Source organism: Larimichthys crocea, chromosome VII, assembly GCF_000972845.2.
Source record: "Larimichthys crocea isolate SSNF chromosome VII, L_crocea_2.0, whole genome shotgun sequence".
Lineage (NCBI taxonomy): Eukaryota > Metazoa > Chordata > Actinopteri > Sciaenidae > Larimichthys > Larimichthys crocea.
The window spans coordinates 5,910,044-5,931,616 of NC_040017.1; the positions used below are offsets into that span (position 1 = coordinate 5,910,044).

The 21,573-nt window shown below is 43.9% G+C and overlaps 3 protein-coding genes across 3 annotated transcripts; 2 read left to right on the forward strand and 1 right to left on the reverse strand.

Moving 5' to 3' along the window:
• Positions 1-2,095: 2,095 nt before the first annotated feature.
• On the reverse strand, positions 2,096-6,409 carry si:dkey-260j18.2 (kelch-like protein 8). The gene is made up of 5 exons (XM_010741234.3): positions 5,900-6,409; positions 5,421-5,574; positions 5,197-5,275; positions 4,836-5,063; positions 2,096-4,715 (listed from the first exon to the last, which is right to left on the reverse strand). Exons 2-5 carry the CDS (start codon positions 5,572-5,574, stop codon positions 3,218-3,220), a joined length of 1,959 nt encoding a protein of 652 aa, XP_010739536.2. The 5' UTR covers positions 5,900-6,409; the 3' UTR covers positions 2,096-3,217.
• Positions 6,410-6,529: 120 nt separating this feature from the next.
• Positions 6,530-14,242, forward strand: sars2 (seryl-tRNA synthetase 2, mitochondrial). The gene is made up of 16 exons (XM_019270079.2): positions 6,530-7,132; positions 8,164-8,259; positions 8,368-8,397; positions 8,520-8,660; positions 8,770-8,824; positions 8,909-8,972; positions 9,210-9,315; positions 9,401-9,448; positions 9,637-9,745; positions 10,852-10,897; positions 10,980-11,067; positions 11,294-11,406; positions 11,509-11,602; positions 12,179-12,271; positions 12,369-12,434; positions 13,816-14,242. Exons 1-16 carry the CDS (start codon positions 6,869-6,871, stop codon positions 13,954-13,956), a joined length of 1,554 nt encoding a protein of 517 aa, XP_019125624.2. The 5' UTR covers positions 6,530-6,868; the 3' UTR covers positions 13,957-14,242.
• A 501-nt stretch (positions 14,243-14,743) lies between these two features.
• On the forward strand, positions 14,744-21,555 carry LOC113746111 (trichohyalin). Its single transcript, XM_027280613.1, has 6 exons — positions 14,744-14,936; positions 16,853-16,893; positions 16,993-17,062; positions 17,480-17,545; positions 17,654-18,633; positions 19,705-21,555. Exons 1-6 carry the CDS (start codon positions 14,891-14,893, stop codon positions 19,771-19,773), a joined length of 1,272 nt encoding a protein of 423 aa, XP_027136414.1. The 5' UTR covers positions 14,744-14,890; the 3' UTR covers positions 19,774-21,555.
• Positions 21,556-21,573: the final 18 nt, after the last annotated feature.

Consider the following 21,573-nt stretch of genomic DNA (forward strand, 5'->3'; position numbering starts at 1 on the left):
ACAACGCTACCAAATTTGATCTTCTGGAGTTGGGTGACGATAAAAGATCCAGGAACTTTATGTGTTAATTACAAACAGGGGACTAAAAGCATGCAGGGTAGGAGGTGTTAATTGGTAGCGGTGTTGCTGGGGGAGCTCTTGTGTTTGTTAAGAAGTAACTTGACAGTGGTGTTCAACATCTGCTGTTACTGTAGCTGTGAATCTAGGGAAGTTCCACTACTCCGCTCTCGAGGGAGACAGAGTCATTATAACACTTTGAAAATTCTGAAATGTGCTTTGGGTTCTTGCTGGTTAATTCAAAGTTATCAGACATAATGTGAAAACGCCTCACCTTCTCACTAAATTTGTCAGTTTGCCATTGATTTTGTGTTTCAGTAAACTTATAGAAATCCATGTTGCAGGTTGAGGATCCTACACAGATTTCCCCTTTCATTTCTCAGTAGAAAGAGCGTAATAGAAGCACATCCTGCATCCTTCTACATTCTCTATTTTAGGCTGATAATGTATTCACATCTAAACTGTAAACTGTCAATATCGCTCACCAATGTCAAGTTATGTCTCAACATTAATAACTGGCCCATAGTCATGAAAACTCAACAAATTCTGAGTTCTCTGCTGTGTTTCATCATTTAAGTCATAGAAATCTTTCAGTGATTTGCTCTATAACCTTATGGACCTGAGTTCCTCCATAAAAATATCCAAAATATCAACTCCAGATTCTGTAATGGATGGAAACAATTCTAATATAACCCCTTAGTTTATATTTTCTGACCCTGTTTGGTAGTTTGCAACAACACTGGTTGAATTTTCACAGCTGGCAGTGTTTTTCCATATGTGCATAATTATCTCCTGCAGAAATGTCTGGACTTGATAAATGAAAGGGGAAAAGAAGATCAAATAAAACATAGTGACTTACAGCAAAACAATGTGCTTACATTTCTGGGCAAACTTTCTAATGTTAAATAAACTCACAAATGAAGAAAACTTTCCTTTAAAACTTTTTCAGATCCAAAACACATCTGCTCCCATTTGTCTAAGCTTAGAGCGCCATCCTACAAGTACAGGAAGCCCAGACGCAAAAAAAAAAAACAAAAACAAACAAATAACCTTTTAAAGTAAATTTCAATAAATTAGGTGCAGTGCTGATGTGTTCAGGTAATCTATGAGCTCCGTGCCAAACACATTCACTAAGTCCGGTGGCTGTAGCGACTGAAACAAAACTGGAATTCTGACACGGCTGCTAAATCAAGTAAAGACGACCGTTCACCTGGCCTCACCTCAGGATTTAGAACAAGGTGCTGGACAGAGCGGTGGTCTAGACACAAGGATATCGTGGGCCATCTTTCCCCTACATTTAACGCCCAAATAGTTAAACGTCCAGTGTGTCGGATTTAGTGACACCTAGTGGTGAAGTTGCAGATTGCAATCAAATGAATACTCTCCCACGTCTCAACCTCTCCTTCCAAGCGTGTAAGAAAAACTCCAGCTGCCAAATTCACAAAAGTCTATATCTAGATCAGTGTTTGGTTTGTCTGTTCTTGGCTACAGTAGAAAAATGGTGGTTCAACATGGCGGACTCCATGAAAGAGGACCCGCTCTAAGGCCCTGTTTACACGTACACGGGTATTTTTAAAAACGGAGACATTTCCCTTCGTTTGTACCTATCTTTTACACGCAAACGGTGAATTCGCCTCTGAAAACGAATCTTTCTAAAAACTCCGGCTAGAGTGGAGATTCTGGAAAACTCCGGTTTTGCGTTTGCGTGTAAATTGAGATAAACGGAGTTTTAGGCAGCGGATGCGCCAAAAGTGCGACCAATGTTTACTTGTTGCTATGACGATGCTCATGGAAGCATTATTCTGATTGGCTTGCAGAGGATTCGCCTTCTTCCTACACTGCCACCCACAGGCTTGGCGTAGTTATGACGGCGCTCGATGGCGTATTTATGCGGGTTGACTTTTTTGAAAACGATGCTATGTGCACGATGTTATTTTGGAAAACGGAGGGAGGGAAATATTCGTTTCTCAACATACCCGGCTACGTGTAAACGTAGCCTTAAGCGCTCATTTTAAGACAAAAAACAAAAATGCAACCATTCTTCAACGATTCTTCTTTTCAGGTTATACACTCATGGAAACATACTGATACATATTGTATTCCACTCCTGCCAATAAATACTGCTAAATCTTACACACTGGACCTTTAAGAATGCTAGCTGAAAAGGACAAATGGATATTTGACACTTAAAGCATTCATTTGGGATGTTTTGCATATTATCCAGCCCTACTTTCACATTTCTCCCACTGATATGCTTTACAAGAATATTTCAAATCACAAGAGCTTGGCTTCTACCATGTAAAAAGACACTACGTGGCCTGTTTAACACAAGGGCCTGAGATCAGTTGGGTGGATCTAGCCGCCTGTGCACTGATACTAGTGATCGAGGCTCTGCAAGAATTAGGCAGTGCCTTGGGACAGGTGGGGCAGACCACCCTTAACAACTGACGTGCCACTGATGTGCCAAACCAAACACTGAGGTTTTCAGCAGTTCTGAGGTCATCTCTCTGAGATGAGGGCTTCAAGTCATGAGTCAAGAACAGAACAGGACGTTCACCAAACAACTGATGGCACAAGCAAATACTGCCTGCATGCAAGACGTTATGTGAAAAATAGGTTTGCTGTGATACATTTCCACTCAGGGTTTATTTGTATAGCCCTTAATTGCAGCTTCACAGGGCTTCGGTGGCCCACATTAGACACAAAAACTAGGCTCAGGCGAATAAAGTGGAACATAGTATGGTTAGAAATGTGCAGGTATCCTTGTGTCTAAACTAAGCGCTGCTTAAAAAAAAAAAATTCACAGCATTGAAATAGTTTCCAAACAGCCATAAAATATTACACCATCAAAAGGCTGAAAATAATTTTACACTTTTAGAAAACAATAAAAAGATCCTTTACTGTCCTGACAAACAGGTTACCTTCAGGTGCATCGTGCCTGACTTGTAACTAGTTTCTGGCTGCTCTCTGCCTGTACATTTGACTATCCTCACTAAATTCCGTAACATCTGTCTGCATCCAGTCCATAACAGACCTACTCTGTGGCTGCACTCTGTATAAAATGGTCTCTGACATTTTATGTCAAGGAGGAGCGAATTAAAACTCTGTCACATAATGTCACATGTGTCACATGAACCTCGACTTCAGTCATACTATCAAGCTAGTCAGCTGCCTTCTTGCAGTTTTCTTTGGCTAGTCTCAGTCTGGACAGGATGTGTTTCTTAGGGAACTTTAAAGTGGTACACCCAAACTGGCTCACCCCTCCAGTGTCTCCAGGGAGTTTTTCACGTCTCTGGACCCAGCTACGCCAGCCGGGCTTCCAACAATAAACACTGTCATAGAAGCGTGAGCCGTTTTCCCCACCCAGCACATAAATCCTACGTTTCCACCTGGCCACGCCGCCAGCTGCGATCCGCCGTGGCAGACCAGGAAACACCACAGGGCTTGGGGCTCTGTCACTACCGCCACCAGCAGCTCCCCGCTGCTCTGCCGTGACCATCACCCCTCCGCCAGTCACCTCCCTCTCTACTCCAGACCCCCTGCCTTCTCTGAAGAACAATACACGCCCAGTGGCATCTAAAGTCTCCAGATTGGTGTAGTTTCCATCCAGGAACTTGGTGGTGTCCCTCATGTATCCCCCGATGGCACAGACTCCTCCACGCACTGCTACTCCTCCGGCGAGGCAGGTGGCACCAGAGTCCAGAGCCACACGTGTCCAGCAGTCTGTCAGGGTGTGATAAATAAGCACCCCAGAGTGGACCACAGCTCGGTTCTGTTCAAGTGTGGTTCCACCCAGAAGGTAAAGCCGTCCACGCAATGCTGCGCAGGCGAAGGCGCGCAGAGGGAGCGGTAGCCGAGGCCCCGGAGTCCACTGAAGTGTACTGAGCTCCAGGGTCTCACTGGAGTCCAGCAGGGCTGAGCGGTTACTACCACCCAAGGCATAGAGTGACTCCCCACATCCCAACAGGCCTAGCATAGCCCGGGGCTGGACCATTGAAGGGCGCTCTATCCAGCGGTCCAACACTACATCATATTCATGCACGACTGCAGACACAGAGCCTGTCCGCAGGATCCCCCCCGCTACAAAGAGCCGGTCGCCTACAGCCGTACAACCAGGGCTGACCAGTGAACCTAGTGCTGCTAACTTCTCCCACTTCCCTGTCCGAGGATCAAAGCAGTCCACTGTGTAGTCTCTGGTGGCTAAATTCTCATCCTCCCGAGGTGTCAGGTCCACGCAGACAATCTTTTTCTCAAACATGCCCTCCCGTGGTCTCAGAGGCCCCCCAAGGCCCTCACCAGCTGCAGCAGGCCCCAACTCCTGGCTCAGTCTTCTGCTCTCTTCCTGAGACAGCAGTCCAGGCCGCAGGTGGTGAAGCAGCGCCGGCATGTGGGCGTAGCGATCCAAGGGCTGGTGCTCTGCCCATCGGCGCGCCGCATCATAAACCTCGGCTTCGGAGTCCACCCCCAGGCGGTCAGAGCTCAGGAGGCTGCCTAAGGTACCATGGTCCAACAGGAGGAAGTCTTTCTGCCGGGCCACCCGAGGGAAGTGTTGGGCTACGAGCCGCAGGGAGGCACGCAGTAGCAGTTGGTCGTGGTGAGAGCGGGCCAGAGAGTACATCCCAAGGCAGTTATCCACTGAGAGGTGCTCAAATAGAAATCTGGAGAAATAAGAGTAGAGGAGAAACAACAAGTGAGAGTAAGACAGAGGATAAAAATATAGCCAGCTGAAGTGTGAAGTGTCATGAATAAAGCTGTAAACTTGATCACAGCAGACACACCTGGAGCACAGGTCTTGAAGGGGCATGACCTGGAGACGGTTGGCAGCCACAAACAGATCCTCAGCCGTGTCCAGAGAGAGCCCCGCCTCACCGGTGTACACAAACTGGATGACAGTCTCCATGACAGACGGCGTCACTTCCTCCAGTCGGATCTCAGTGAGGCGGGACTCGACCAGAGGGCTGGTGAACATGGCCCGAAAGTACGGGCTAACGGCTGCCAAGAGGACCCTGGGGGTGGGAGGAGACGGAAGATAACTTGTTTACACAGATGAAATGTCACATTTCTACCTTTACAGTGCCTAGTTTTTGTCTGCACTGTCAAAACAATGCTCTAATAGGTGGTAGGATGTAGCAGTCACACCTGTGACACATGAACTTTTTTCCCTCGACAAGCAGAGTAACGTCACACAGCTGCTGAGCGTCCAGGAGCTGCTTCAGTCCTAGGAAACACAGCGGAAAGACGGAGGAGGGGCGAGGACAGAGGGGATGCATGAGTAGAGAGAGAAAACTTTGGGAATGAGTCACATGAACGCTACGGGGGCTAGTTTCCAAAATTCCCCAACAACACGCTGTCTCTAGCCTCACCATGCGTGATGTAGTCTCCCAGCGGCGTGGTACTGTCATCGGGGAAGTCCTCCTCCTCCGAGTCGCTGTCTGACAGAGGTTCTCCTCCTCCCCCGTCCCCATCCTGCCACGGCTGGGGACGCCAGGTGACTGTGCCCCCCCGCACAGCATTCATCTGTGGTACAATAAAACACAAAAACACTATAAATAACACACACGCATACAGGTTTTCAGACTTCAACCTCATGCATGCGAGGCCTATCTTTAAAACAGACAAACAGACAGGCTGAGGTATTATAGATATGACCCAGATAACAGTCTTTACTGTGGACGCAAACTTCATGATGCAGCTTAGTTTGAAGATAAATAATTGTAATTTTCTTCACATTTACTCTGCTGTCTTCTTACAGTGTGTTTGTATTTTTTATCATAAAATATTAGCTGTCATAAAGAACAAACACAGAGCAGCTTGCTGATGCTGAATGTTGAGCTTCCATTACCTTTGCTCTTCTTCTCGTTTCCACCGTGAAGCCTGGTCGGGTCTCACTTTCAGCAGGAATTGGTGAGGCAGTTCGGGGCAGGCTCAACTGCGTCCAAGCACCCGGTTATCACCAGAGGCTCCCGGAGGCTTTCCTCGCTCCCATGTGGGTGTCCTGTGCTCCTCTGGGCTCAGCTGAAAGGGCTCGTCCCGGCCTGCTTGAGGAGAAAACGCGTCAGGGGCTACTCGCTGCTCATCCCGAGCCCCGAGCACAACATCCCCACTAACTGACGGAGCAAACTCGCCTTACAAAGGACCGGTTCTCCCCGCTGTACGGAGGCTTCTCTTCCTAACAAATATCAGTCCACCATGGCCTTGCGCACACACGTCCAGCTCGGTGGTAGAACAGTGAGGAGAGGAGTTTCTGGAGCCTGCACAGGAGGAAAAGAAGACTCCGTACAGATTCAGTCGGCCGCACTTGTCACGTCTGAACCGGATTACCGCAACGTTAAACTTCCGCCCATCTGATTGGCTGACCTTTGGCTCGTGACGATTGTTTTGGGGTGAGTCGTTTTTTCTGTCATCGCAGAAATTAAAATATTTCCCGCTCACCCTTTCACATTATGTCACGACTGTTACGTAAAACATCAGCTATATTTTTAGAATAATATTTAAAAATGTAATTTTATTTCGTTTCCAATTCCGAAATTACTAATTTCCGCATTATTGCTGCGTTCAAGACAGATACGACCGTTTCATAGCCGTTTGTCAGCCTCAACAGCGAGAAAGGAGAGAGGAAGAAACGCTAAGAAATGCGAGTGGCCATTGTTATTAGCATATATTAGGCTTTTATTTAAGTGATAATATCCAACATAACACCAAACGTATAACTGTTAAATTGTATGGTGAAAGGCGGACCAGGGAGCCGACACAGACAACAGTTACAATTATTCCCATACACCGTGAATGCAACACTGTCCTCAAGACCAACATGGCGAGCTGCATGGGCATGGTGCTGAGAGCTCTCACTGTGTTGAAGCCGGCGGCGACACACTGTTCACGGCAGAGGACGAGCGTGTTCATCCCGCGCCGCTTCTCGCACGGAGCCCGGAGCAGTTTGTACGAACATGTCTGCGAAGGTTACAGCGACAAACCCGAGCTGGACATGAGAGGAGTGTGCGAGGAGACCGACAAAGTCATAGCCAATGTGGAGAACAGGAAGGGCGACCTGCGAGGGGACGACGTCAGGAGAATTGTATGTGTTTCTTTTAATGTAAATTCAGTCCCGTTTGTGACGCAGAGCTTTATGCTCTGTCTTAAAGACGTGTCTGGAGTTGACAGGTGGCTGTGTGACTGCTAATGAGCAAACACACTGACTGTACCTGTTCAACCTACACATTTATTCTGTAAATAGCATTTTATTATTAATTATGTGTCACATCTTATTCACATATACGTATTTTTCCCACACTCACACACACAAATGTTCAGTTAAAATGTTTTATAAGCACATCTACTCCTCCTTCATTGAAAGCTCCAGAGTCTTAGTCAAATATTCTTCATTTTAAAAGTTTCCCTGCCTGAAATGAGATGTCTCCTACTTCACTGACAGGTCCAATCTCAGCACCATGTGCACCGAGGGGGTGCAAGTTCATACATTGTGCTTGATTGCAGAAAGTCACAGTGTGACCGGCACCAAATGACCTGCAAAGACACAGACATGCTTCTTCAGCCTTGTCACACCGAGTGTGTGACGGGGATCTTTTAAACTGTCAAACTGCACCTGTCACTCCAGCAGGTCACAGTTAAAACACCATGGACTGTGAAACATTGTTCAGACAGAGAACTTTATTCTGAATACTAGTTCAGATCAAAACGTTCCCTAACAGTCATGCTGACTGACATGGAAGTTATGTGCAAGGCATTTCTGATTTATTATAACGTAGTCATGAAAAATGGAAGCTTAGGTGTGAATACTAACTATAAGAACAATAGGCTTTTATCGAGATACAGGAACAAGTAAATAAAGAGTGTTTAGAATCAGTGTTACAGTGTGTACTGTACAATATATACTCAGAATATTGTAAGAAAAGGATACAGCTAAAGAGATGGCTAAACATTTTACTATTATAAGCACTGAAACATTGTTGTGAAAAGTGGAAAATGTACTCTACAGGATGTTAAGAGGTTAAATTTAATGATTTTTTTTTTTTTTTTCAGTTTTACGCCCACTGTTCTGCTGGTTTTCAGTTGATCTTACTGATTGAGTGTGTGTCCACGTTGTAGGTGTGTGTGTGGCAGGAGCTCCAGGCAGTGAGGACAGAAATCTCTGAGCTGGAGGAGCAGAAGAGGGACATCGCTGAAACTGTCAAAGCACTAGTGGTCAGTAAAGCATGTTTCATTACCGGTCCTTGTCACCAGTAATCGTTTTGTCTTATTTGATGTCAAGCTGCTCTCGTAATTGTGATATAAATAATCTTTTCCTCACAGACCAAGAACGACAAGAAAGCCCTCGCCAGTGTAAGTTCAATTTTGGCACAATCTCAGCTCTTTAACGCTTTTGTTATTGAATCAGTCTGTCATGGAGCACTGATGAAGTGATAAATCAGATTTTGGACCAGTCCTTGTTGTTTATCACGTAGCTTCCAGAGTACACCCAGGCTCTGCAGAAGGGTCGAGCGATCCGCAACAGACTGAACCAGCTATACCCCAAAGAGACTGAGCTGGATCAGGAACACTACGGACGAGCGCTCAGACTGCCCAACACCTCACACCCTGATGTGGTGAGGATACACACACATTTGTCCATAGACTCGGGGGAGGCACTTTCTGTGAAATATGTCCTTTTAAAGAAAAAGAAGTTTAAAAGTTCCTCTTTTTTTCCTTTTTCAGCCAGTTGGAGATGAGAGCCAGGCGAGGGTGGTGGAGCTGGTTGGACAGAAACCAGGTGATTGATGTGATCTATGAGAACAATAATCCTTAATAATCCTCAGAAACCTTTACTTTAGCTTTACCTCTCTCTCTGCTGTAGAGTTTGACTTCAAGCCCAGGGGTCATGTAGAGCTGGGGGAGCAGTTGGGTCTCATCAGACAAAGGTGACTTTCCATTTGTTGTACTGTTTGTGCATATTACTTTGAACCTTTTGTTCATATGACTGAAATAAAACTGATGCCTGCAGCTTGAGAGCAAAGAAACAAAAAAATGTAAAGACCAAAATGCCATTCTCTATGTATATGATAATGCCTAAATGATTAATATTTGTCTGATATTAGGTCTAACCTCATTGATAACTTCATTCTTGTCACACTTTGTGTATCTGTCCCCTCCTGCAGACATCTGGCTCATGTTTCAGGCCACAGGTCGTACTATCTGAGGGGAACAGGGGCCAGACTTCAGACTGCACTCCAAAATTTTGCCCTTGACACACTGCAGCGACGGGTAAGCTCATTTCTGGAAATATATAAAAAGTTTGCAAAATAACTGCATATTAATATATAATAACGTTTCCTTTCGACTCCTGCAGGGCTTTGTTCCCATGGTTGTACCTGACATGCTGAAGGGGGCAGTATTTGTGAGTAGATAAAAGAATTTGACTGAATAGAGGATACTAAACGTAATATGTAAAAATGAGATTTGAATGCACCTGATTGAATTATTTAGTAACTTTGAATAAATGTAATATAGCATTGGTGAGATTTGTCCCACTCTTCCTGTCCTCTCCTCTCTTCTCCCTCCTCATTCTGTTTCGTCCCCCTTCAGGAGGGTTGTGGGATGCCGCCCAACGCCCATCGTTCTCAAGTTTATTCACTGGACCCGGCACGTTTCCCAGACCTCAACCTGGCTGGAACTGGAGAGGTCGGGGTGGCAGGTGAAACACATTTTTTCTGTACAGACAACTTAATCATATTCTTGTTGGTTCATGGAGTTTGGCGACCTGTCGTACAGTATTTTCCTACATTTCTTTAACCTGAGTGGAGTTCATAAGTTCACAACAAAATGTGTGTTCACAGAGCACTCTGATAGACACCCCAAGAATGAATACTAAGCTCACAGATACGTCATACTCTACTGCAGGGATACTTGACTTACTCTGCCCGTGGCCCACTCTTGCAAAAAGACTGCAGGCCAGTTGAAAAACATTAATAATATTTATCACATAAAAAATAATTGTTGCTGTATCAGAACAAGACAACCTCCAGAGTCGTAATTTTTTCTTTTCTTGCACTGAAGCTAGCATATTTTGAATAATGATAGTGCCCTTTATATTAGCAACCTTGCACACAGCAGATTGAACACAGCGGTTTAGGACTGGTATGGGGTGACAAAATAAAGGCATCGTCAAGCTTGACGTTCCAAATCCATTCGTAGCAAAGCTCAGGTGTCTGTGAACTCACACATCATCAGCACCTTCTTCTTACTGCACACATCAGTGGTAGGTTAATATGCAACATCTCAAGTAACAGCAAAGAAAACTTTATTGAACATTTCTAAATCGGTGTACAGTCAAGAAACAAAACAATAACCCATTACTTTTAATGTGACTCAGAGAATGGTCGGCAGGCTACCTCACACCCCGTTATGGGCCAGATTTGGCCCTCGGGCCTTAAGTTGATTGTCACTGCTCCTCTGTGTATATATGCTTTGAGACAGCATGGTTGTTTACATGGCTGCAGTTATATAGAGTGCAGTAAACTGGCAAGTAAAGACCATCTATTTGCTGGCCAAATACACTCAAATTGTGTATTTGTATGAGTGAAGCTTGTGCTTGAACAAATATGTGTCAACATAAGACTAGTCCTATTCTGTAACAGCAAAATTAGCTATCATGCTTGATTGTAATCCTTCCTAAAGTGTTGTTACTGTATGGTGATCTGAGCAACATGTGCTCATCTAGTTTAGTTCTGTCACAGGGTTATCTTTTGAACTGGAGGACAAGGCTGCAACGTCAAATGTTTCTTCATTTCTGCTTTCCAGGTTATTTCATGGATCATGCAGTAAACTGGGCGGACCTGCCTGTCAGGTAAGTAACACCTCTCTTAGTTTTCTGCACATAGTGTTATTTAGTGACAGCAGCTGATGCGGTCTATCCTCTCCTGCTGCAGGACGGTGTGCAGCAGCACCTGCTACAGAGCGGAGACGGACACGGGCAGAGAGACGTGGGGGCTGTACAGAGTCCATCACTTCAACAAGGTTACAAGGACATCGACGTCATGTTAGAAACACAGGAGTGTATTCAGAAAAAAACTGTCTATAAGTCCATTATTTCAAATGACATGTACAGGGCACATATTTATATGTGTGTATTGCTAAGTCTGTGTTAGCTGAACAAGTGATTACAAATTATTCTAATATCATAAACTACTTACTCTATAATTATGCTAATGAGCTTTGTAATTAACTGTGTGTGTGTATCCAGATAGAGATGTTTGGAGTGACAGCAGATGAGACAGGAAGAGAGAGCTCTCAGTTGCTGGAGGAGTTTGTCTCTTTGCAGAAAGAGATGTTTTCTGCACTGGAGCTACATTACAGGTTAACACACACACACACACACACACACACACACACACACACACACACACACACATTTCAATTTGCCATAATAATAATTAGTTTTTATGTGTTTTTACTCAGAGTGCTGGACATGCCGACACAGGAGCTGGGCCCTCCAGCGCACAGGAAGTACGACATTGAAGCGTGGATGCCTGGGAGGAACAGTTACGGAGAGGTCGGCCGCATTATATCACCGCTTACCTACTTAACTTACTTTGTCAGAGGCGTAGGAAATGACTGGAAGTGAACTAATATTTGCTGACTATGACTTATGTAAACATGCCTTCCCTTGTGAGTCAAAGTTTACAGTTTGTCTCAAACATACAATCTAGTCCATGCAGTGTCATCTCATCGTTGCTCTAAACCTCTGCAGTTAAACATTTGAAGAAAGAGAAACAAACACGAAGAGTTCCTTCATTCAACCTAAATGTTTTGAAGCCAAGCGAGTCCTCATCATGGTTTAAGCCTCATGTTTGATTCATTATCTCGTACATTAATAATAGCAAACAGAATCTGTAGCCTGAAGCTTTGCGAGTAAAATCCAGCAATAGGGAGGTAAGTGTTAAACATTTGGACGGTAATGATGATGATGATGATGATGATGATACTGTGAATGTCAACAAGTCTAATGTGAGAAGAAGATGACAGAGTTTTGTTTCCATACCCACGAGCTCCACAGAGACAGCTTGCTGTATCATGCTGCTGATTCTAATTCTCTCTCTCTCTCTCTGCATATATATACATATATCAGATTTCCAGTGGGTCCAACTGTACAGACTACCAGACCCGACGTCTCAACATCCTGTATGAGAGAGAGGATGGCAGCCTGCAGTACGCCCACACAGTAAGGCTGCAGATGAGGCAGACTGCTGTACATTCCTCCGGGTTTAGCTTTCAGCAGTACACCACCTCCATGATGTGTTTTATTTTTATTTCTCTAGGTGAATGCTACAGCGTGTGCCATCCCCCGAACCATCATCGCTATCCTTGAGACTCATCAGACCAAAGTAAGACACCAACACAAGGGTACACTTCACGAATTAGGGTTTTTTTTAAGGCATGTTTTCTGTCTTTGAGTTGTCCTAGAAGATGACAAAACAGATTGAAATGTCTTTAAACTGTCTAGACAAGGTTGTAATGAGCAACAAAGTGAGACTATTATTTGAGCCATAATACGCGTCACAAGGCCCCAGAACAATTTTTGTCTGATGCCTCTACAGCTGAATCTGTGGCTCTGTACTTTGGAAGAATCATTAGAAACTACAAAAGCACATGTCTGCAATTAAAACACACCCAAATTCTTTCTTTTAAAGACAAAGTTTTAATGAGATTGGATTTTAGCTTTATCCTCTTGTATAATCTCTTCCAACCAAACGTTCCCCTGTCCACCTTCCACCATGTTAAATGTTATTTCTCTGCATGCGCCTGTATGCACAGTATGGTGTTGAAGTGGCTCCCCCTTGTGATTGTTGTGAGTCAGAACACTTTTATGTTATTTGAAATTGTGTACCGTATTTCATTAGAAATGCTGAAATAAAACTGATCAATTGACACTGACAATTTCAACATCATCGAGACAGAAAATGAACAAATATATGATCAGTTTGCACATTTTTACACATGAAATGATTTCTCCGCTTTTATCCCGTCCAGCTGGCACCTGTCGGAACACATGCACAGGAACACACACACACACATAGTGACAGAAGCCGTAATCACACACTGGAGCGGTAGGCAGTGATTCACAGTGCCCGGGGAGCAGGTGGTGGGGGGTACAGTGCCTTGCTCAGGGGCACCTCGGCCGTGGCAAGGAGGTGGACTGCCACCCCCACCAGCTGTCAGTTCACCTTCCAATCTTGTAGCAGCGAGCCACTGAGCCACGGCCACTGTTTATTTATTTATTTATGGCTTATTAACAGAATATGGCAGAAATGCCATTTTGCATTCATAACTATGTTTTTATTAAGAGAAAAATGGCTAAATAATTGTTGTAAATAGTACCCTAAACTAGATGTTAAATACTGTAGTGAATTTTAAATGTCCAGTGTGCAACACTTAGGATAATCTATCAGCAAAAACGGAATAGTTTATCCTCCATGTTTGGAAGGGGTGAGACGAAGGGTATTCAGTTGGTTGAAATTGGCAAATGCACCGCAAGATGCAACTTAATCCTACACACAAACAAATATATATTTTTATATTCTTAGGCATTTACTGCAACAGCAATAGGTGGAAACCAGCCAATCCAAAAACATTTCAGCATATTGATTTTAAACTTTTTAAAAGCCACTTGACTTAACTTGACAGTGTTATTAATGATGCTAACTTTGGTTGATGTTTCTTCTTTTGCCTTTTCCACCCTCTCCTCTTTTCTCTTCATTTTCCCAGGAGGGAACAGTACGCGTCCCGCGAGCACTGCAGCCTTATCTGGGTCTAGAAGTGATCGAAAAGCCAAAGTACACTCCACTGAAATACATCGGACCCAACCAGTCCAATCGACCGCCCAGACCTGCTCCCAAAACCAGATGACCCAGATAACAAGTGTAGTGCTGTACCACCAGCCATCGTCCACAAACACATCCTGAGGTCGGAGCCAGTTCACATTCAACACCACCAGTTCAGACAGGAATCCAATATTTAATAGACATCGGGATGTTTCATCCAGTCTGACTGATTGAGTTGACTGCCTGAATGTTTAGAGGCGATGGATTAGATCCTTCACTTTACTGTCACTTTGTCATGAAATTGTGAACGTAACCCTGAATGTTCCCTGAATAACCAATAGAATAACCAATAAAGACAAATGCTTCATTTCTGTCTCTGTATTGTGTTTGCAGTGCTGCTATACCCATTATACAGTACATTACCACACAAACACACACTTTGACATTACAACCATGAAGGGCGGCCTGTAGATGAGAGCGCAGCTTTAAAAAAGTGCTCCCAGAGGCCACATCCAGGCCTGGTAATGTGTTACATTACCAGCTGTTACAAAGGATCAATAATTGATGTGCAGAAGTAATTAACCAGCAGCTCCAGGAGGTGAAGATGTTTGCAGGGTTATTGCAAATAAAATGAAAGCTGTTGTAGTAATATTCTCACTGGGCATATTTAGTGGGATTTGAATAAAGTGGTACTCCAGAGAAGAAGTTCAAATGTTTCCTCAAGCCCTCCAAATGGTCCACGGACCCCCATTTGGGAAACACTGATTTTAATCTTCCTCAGATACACCAAAATCTGTGTGTTCTGTTAACATACTGTAAGTACATGGACCGGCTGACGTCTCTGGCTTTAACAGGGTTTGGGCTTTGATCTGATCTCAGTCACCTGACACCACACACACACACACACACACACACACACGGACGGTGCTCGGCTCCACCTCGCTCGGCGGGTGTGTGAAGAAGATTCAGCCCGTTATTTCAAGGTTATCTCCTGCAGGAACCTTCACTTTTCGGATCCTATGGGAATTTTGATAACCGCAGTTTTGCTTTGGGCTGCCGCCGGAGGTAAGCATCCTTTCACACTCATTACAGACTGCGTGTGTGTGTGTGTGTGTGTGTGTGTGTGTGTATCAGGGCGCTCACTATGAAATGACGATACAAAACGCGAGTGATAGCTCTCAGCAGGCTACACCGGAGACAAGCCTCATATTTCACACACTCCTGCCTCCCTCGTTGTTCAGTTTTAGCAGCCTCGGACCAAACTAAACGCGTTACAACATCACTTTATGCATAATGTGTGTTTGCTTGACGGCGGAAGCCTCAGGGGTTTAGACTAATAGGCTAAACAAAAGCGTTGTTACATAATTTGTTATGCGCCCACCTTTCTGTTTATCTAAAGGACCCGGCGGTGCTTTCACCGGTTTGAGGGACGGACATTTAAAAAGAAGAAGACGCACATTTGAGTCTTTACTAGTAGAAACAGCGACATGAACGTTGGATTAAAATCACCGCACAGGTGAGCCCGACGGCTCACACGTGCGCGTGCTGCGCGGTGACACGCGCGAGAGCTCGTGCGTAAACGGCGTTAAGGAGTTCAAGTTGATGTAAAGCCGACCATGGAAAGGTGAGAGACTCAGACAGGGGGGAAGTCTGCCTCCCAACAGATACACTGTATGGAAACAGGATAAATATGAGTCTGCAGTGGTGTTACGACACAGGCGGTAACCTACATAGTGCAAAAGCAGGCTGGGAACTGTTTGGGTTCATCTTCTACTTAGCTGTCGCAGTGTGTGTCAAAGCCCACCTTAACGAAGTATGACTAAAAAAAAGAAGAAGCTACATATCAACACAGAACCAGCACTATAGATAATATACTGTGTCAGCTCGACGTCAATCAAATGCCAACATCATTAAAACCTCATTACTGCGCAGCTCTCAGCCTCCATAGGTGTACACATGTCTGAATCACACGTGGCCCCAGCATTTTTTTTTTTTTTTAACAATTTCTAACATGGAGTTTGGAGTTGAACCCATGAGCAGCAGGGACAAGCCAATCGAATCAGAGCCAGACCACTGTTTAATTATTAGGCCCACAGCTTAGACACAGTGTGGAAACAACCATCACATGGGCATGCAGAGCATTACAGGGCCAAACTGTGGGCAGCTCACGTGTCTGTGGAAGGGAGGGAGGGTGGGTGGGGGTTCATCAGTGGACATGGTGTCAATTAGTCTGATTGAACTTGATCTGTACTGATCTGGCTTTGTGCTGACACAGACCACAGAGTTTAAGATCAAACCTAACAGCTTCCACATGTGGTGTGCAAGGTGAAGGAGTGACTGTATACCTCAGTCTGCGTGTGCCGATGCTCTATCTACTGTTCTCTATCTAAGTGAGATTCATGGTGATTCAGTTTGATAGTGGCAATTTGACAGAAAAGTCTTTCTAAACTGTGCTGACATTTGGATTTGTGACTGAATGAGGGTGCAGTGATTGATCAACATCATATCTTGTGCCTCAGACACAGTCTTGCAGATACATAACAATAAAAGGAAAAGGTCACGGCTGGCTAACATTTAGGTCCTCGTTAAATCTGATGTATGTCTGTGAGAAAAGGCGCTGCTTGGTGTGCCTTTAATGGTCTGCTGGCAGGCGGGGATTGCAGACTGATTTAGCCCTGGTGGGAAACTTGCTGCGAGCTAAAGCCTTTGGGAATATCTGCATCCCTGTGAGAGCGGGAGATGGTGTTAAGCCTCTTTGCTGTGTCGCTTTACCAAGGTAACTGTGCTTACCTTAATGAGGGAGCAGCTCCACCCACGCCTGTGCAGGACTAACCATTGCTAAGTAAACAAACTAGTTCATCCGTGCTGCTCTGTAACATAGTTTGGTGCAGGTTTTTATGCTGTTGCAGAAGTGCTAAATATATTGATTTGTTCCCATTCTCCTTCACGCTCCATCTCTCTCCTCCTCCCAACCTTCTCAGTGGGAAGCCGGCCAGTAACCTCACCCCTTAATGATGCAAAGGTCAGACACAAGTCCTCTTTATTTCCCCTATCATTCAGCATGATGTCAATATACTTTAATCACTCCACCTGTAATCATGTGTGTTTTCTGTGCCTTTAGGTTGAATGTATTATTCAGGAGACGCTGAATGAAGAGGGGCCACATAATGAGTGTGGCCCACAGCTGGCAGGTGACATCTCAACTCTCATCTCAAATAATCATAATAAATGTTTAGAACTCAAAGAATTATTTGATTTGATGCATCTTGAATGTATTTTTATGCAAAAGCACATGTTTTATATCATCTTAACTGAAATATTTTGGATGTTTAAAGATAACTTATGATCATTATTTTCACAGTTTTCTGACATTTTACAGGCTAAATGTTTGATTGATTAACTTTTAATTGAATATTACATGAAAATCTGCCATATTTAATGAAATTTACCTTCATCCTTGTGTGTGATCTGTGTTTTGACACGTTCCTCTTGTTGTGTAAAGACTTGTTTGCATGCTGGGTCACATTTGTAAATCCTCTGTTGGTATTCTCTCCTTTGTTTTTGGTGTTACTGTTGTTTTGAATTATTGTGTCTTGTTATTTTTGCAGAGGAACTTGATGAAGTGCAAAGACACCAGGGTCTGCTCAGGGAGCTGCAGAATCTGGCTGATGATGGTACAAATGAATTCACATTGACTCACTTTAGTATACTTCTGCTAGAAAATATAGCCTGAATGGTTTGATTGATTTGATGAGCTCATGCATGGAATCTGACTGTTGCAGAGAGAGAAAGGGAGCAAGACGACGAGAGGGAGCGATATGACTACAACCTGGCCGACAATGAAAGTGACTTTGATCAGGAGGAGGAGAGAGATGTGACAGAACCTGAGGAAGACAACAAGACTGAGGAGGATGACATCAAGCAGAAGTTGATTGAAGAGCCACGGATCGAAGACAGAGGGACGGACAATGAAGAGGAGAGAGCCAAGGAGCTTGAGGAGCTGCTAGCGGAAGAGATCACCAAGAAAGGGAAGGAGGAGAGGAATGATGAAGAACTGAAGGAGCTGCTGAAAGAGCTGAAGAAGAAACGCTACGAGGCGGTAAAGGAGAGGGAGATCCAGAAAGGCTCTGGAACAGAGCAGAAGGAAGAGGTGGAGGAAAAGAAGGAAAAGGGAGACAAAGAGAAGGAGGGAGAAACAGAGGAGGAGTTGGAGAAGCAGAGGATGGAGGAGAGGAGGAAGAACGAGGTGGAGCTGATGGTGGAGAAGGAGAAGGTGGAGAAGGAGCTAAAGGAGCTACTCAAAGAGCAGGACAGCAAGAACAAGCCAGAGCAGGAGAGGGAGAGGAAGGAGAAGCAGGAAGAGCTGGAAGAACTCGTCAGGAAGATGAAACGGGTGCAGGAGGAGGAGGAGGAGGAGGAGGAGGTGCAGGACGGGAAGAAAGAGGACGCTGTGGATGAAAGGACAGCAGAGGAGAAGAGCGAGACGAAGGAGATCGGAGAAGAAAAGGAGCGCGATGAGAAAGCACAGAATGAAGTGAAGACGAAGAAGGAGGAGGCAGCGGCAGAGGTGAAGGAGCCGCAGCAGAAGAGAGTGATGGAGAAAGCAAGCGACGAAGCCACGCAACAGTTTGAGAGGGAGAGGTACAAGGGTGAGGAAGAGGAGGGCGAGGAAGATGAGGATGAGGATGACTTCGTCAGAGAGGATGAGGAGGGGCAAGAGGAAGATGATGAGGAAGGTGATGCAGAAGAAGATGAAGGGGAGGTAAGTTGGTGTGTGCGTTTGTTAACACTATGTATTACAGCACATAATTCATTAATGCTACTCATACAGTGTAATTAATTAGTATATACTGTAAGTGGTACTTATGAAATACTCCCTGTATACCAGGACAAATATATAAGTACAGGAGGAGGGATATGGTCAGACAAAAGTTAGAATGAGGTATGATCATTGGACCAGCTTTTATGTCCTGTCAGTCAACCTCCAGGGTATACGGGCCCTAAAGTGAAGCAGTCCCTTGTTCCTACCTTATTTATAGTGGTGTCAGTTTAGTTACAGGGTATGTGGGCTATAAAATAGAGAAGTGGTTGTTCTCCCCTTTTTCAAGGTAAATACACAGTACATATTGGGTGTACGTGCTGTAATATGTAGCATTCCACAAATCAAAACATTACACAGTCTATAACTACAATAAATACAATTAAACAGAATCTCAATATCCAAATGATAACAGTGGGCAGAATACACAGCATGACTGAACCAAGCAGCAACCTCCGTGTGAAGTGAAGCCAATATGGAAGTACCAAAAGCTGCAGTTCCTCGAACGCCTACTTGAAGCTGGCTACAAAACAAGTCAATCTCCATAAGTCCCCACGTTAAAATGTCCAACTTCACAGCAGAAGTAAACATGTTTAAAGCCTGGTACAAAAAACTGTTTTGGTCTCTAATATAAAATAAATCCCAACAACAACAACAACAACAACAACAACAACAACAATAATAATAATAAAAGTAATGATAAGTAGAAGAAGAATTGCTCCAAAATGTACATACATTAAAGACTTTAATTAGCGTAGGATCACTGGTATCACATGGCATTCACTACAACAAAAAGTTTCTCATACCAAGCATTCTCATACCCAGAATGCAACTCTTCCTCTTTTGGTACACATTAAATATGCGCCGGTTAGTTAAAAATGTAATTACAGTGTAATATATCCTTTATGTTCCTACAATCAGGAAGCTGTTATCAAGCTGTTAACTTGGTTATCTGAAGCGTTACCATGTGTTTTGGATTCCTCTGTCATGTACCCTCATTTTGTCTGCCCACAGGAGCTGCTGGAGATTGAAGCAGAGTTGCGCAAAGTTGCTGCAGAGCTGAGAGAGCTTCGCAGAGGATAAGACACACACACACACACACACACACACACACACACACACACACACACACACACACAGCCGACTGACTAAACCCTTTGCATTAGCAGTCACACATTCACCTCGCACAGTTTCCATTCAACAGTCTTCAAATCCCCGCAGCACTCAGAGAAACGTCTTCTGGACACTAGTAGAAATTGTACATACTGTTGTTTCATTTCTGCTTTTTAGACCACTCATTTGAACGCGTCTTGAGTGTCTAGGAAAATGTGACATGTTTTTTTTCCTGAAGAGTCTGAAAGATCTTCGTGTCCATCTCTGCTTGTGTTCTTGTCTCAGTACCTGTGAATGCTGTTTGTAGGGTAGACATGATTTCACTAAAACTGCCATGATTGCAAAGCATTCGACACTTTTATCCAAATGTTATTTTTGACTGCAGATTGCCAACCACACAAATCACGCCATCATCTCTGAGATCTGAGTCATGAATACTGGCAAGCAGTGCTTCTTTTTTCTCTGAAGGTATCATCCTTGATGGTGTGTTGTTGGTGGGAAAAACAGGTTCCCTACCTACTATAAGTAATATGTGTATCTCAATATCTATTTTGTGCAATAATTGATAACTATGTGTAAGCTGTTCCTGCTGTTCTGACTGTTAATGATATGCATTACTGATATTTCTAGACAGGAGTAAGTCATTATTTCCTCATTATTTCTTTGACGATTAGGTAGAAAACAAGGATTGCGTTTCATTTGGCTCACGCACTGTTAAAACCAGACTGTTGTTGTGATGAACCGGAGTGACACGAGAGACAAAACACAGATCAGCGGTCGAAATTGTGACACGTAGGTCAGTTTGTTAAGTTTGTCTCGAGCGTGGTCAGAGTGTGGCGAGGGTACGTAATGTACTCGGAGCTTACAAGGTCTAAAAGTGTCACTTCAGGTTCTCAGCCAGCTTTGCACTCTTATCTTAACAAGCCAAGGAGGAGTCGAAGGGAAGAGGGAGACACTAAAGCCATTTTGTTGTCTTTTAGTATCGATAACATTGATAAATGCTCAGTGGTAGTAGTGTTACATCACAGTTTCCACGCCTGTCATGTCATTCCTGTAAATATCATTTATCATGGTCTGTAAGCCAAGGTCATAGAAAATATGAAGCAACAGCGCCCCCAAGAGGACACTGGGTAGAAATTGCACAGGATTTACAGGGTTACCATTGGAGGCCCACTTACTGCAATAACACAATATAGACAACAGCACATGTGAATGCAATAATTAGCCAAATAACTAATTATTTGATATATTTAAATATGTATTCAAAATGCATCATATAGTACTCATATAGCAGATATAATCTCCTTTTCTACACAGCCAAGATTTACAATACATTTATGTATCTGAACACCGGCGAGGCAGCCGGTCAACTTGTGTAAACACGTAGTAATAATAACACACCGTATGAGTCAACACTGATGAGCTCGTTATTGTCTATTCCAAAGATGTTTGTTCACGTGAGGATAAATGATAAATTAATGTACTGTAGTTTTCTTTTTCTATAGAAGTGCAAAATGTTTCCACAAAATGTCTATTAGAAACCAGCAAGAAAGATGATATAGCATTGAGCATAGATGCAGACAAGCATAGATGACATTTCGAACAACAGGGGTAAAAAAACAAAACAAAAAAAAACTTCTAACAAAAACACCATTTGTAATATTACTGGCCAATCAGAGTGCTGTATTTTGTGCCTGCTGTATCTTCTTCTATGCTACCTGTCAATCAATAAACAGAAAGTGTATTAAACCATACTGTGTCCTCATTTGT

Coding starts and splice junctions, on each gene's coding strand:
- si:dkey-260j18.2 (XM_010741234.3), bottom strand. CDS start 5,574: ATGAATGCTGTGCGGGGGGGCACAGTCACCTGGCGTCCCCAGCCGTGG. Junction 5,276..5,420: donor GGGAGACTACATCACGCATG/GTGAGGCTAGAG, acceptor TGTGTTTCCTAG/GACTGAAGCAGCTCCTGGAC. Junction 4,716..4,835: donor CTTCAAGACCTGTGCTCCAG/GTGTGTCTGCTG, acceptor TTATTTCTCCAG/ATTTCTATTTGAGCACCTCT.
- sars2 (XM_019270079.2), top strand. CDS start 6,869: ATGGCGAGCTGCATGGGCATGGTGCTGAGAGCTCTCACTGTGTTGAAG. Junction 7,133..8,163: donor GGGACGACGTCAGGAGAATT/GTATGTGTTTCT, acceptor TCCACGTTGTAG/GTGTGTGTGTGGCAGGAGCT. Junction 11,603..12,178: donor GGAGGAACAGTTACGGAGAG/GTCGGCCGCATT, acceptor TACATATATCAG/ATTTCCAGTGGGTCCAACTG.
- LOC113746111 (XM_027280613.1), top strand. CDS start 14,891: ATGGGAATTTTGATAACCGCAGTTTTGCTTTGGGCTGCCGCCGGAG. Junction 16,894..16,992: donor CACCCCTTAATGATGCAAAG/GTCAGACACAAG, acceptor CTGTGCCTTTAG/GTTGAATGTATTATTCAGGA. Junction 17,063..17,479: donor GTGTGGCCCACAGCTGGCAG/GTGACATCTCAA, acceptor TTATTTTTGCAG/AGGAACTTGATGAAGTGCAA.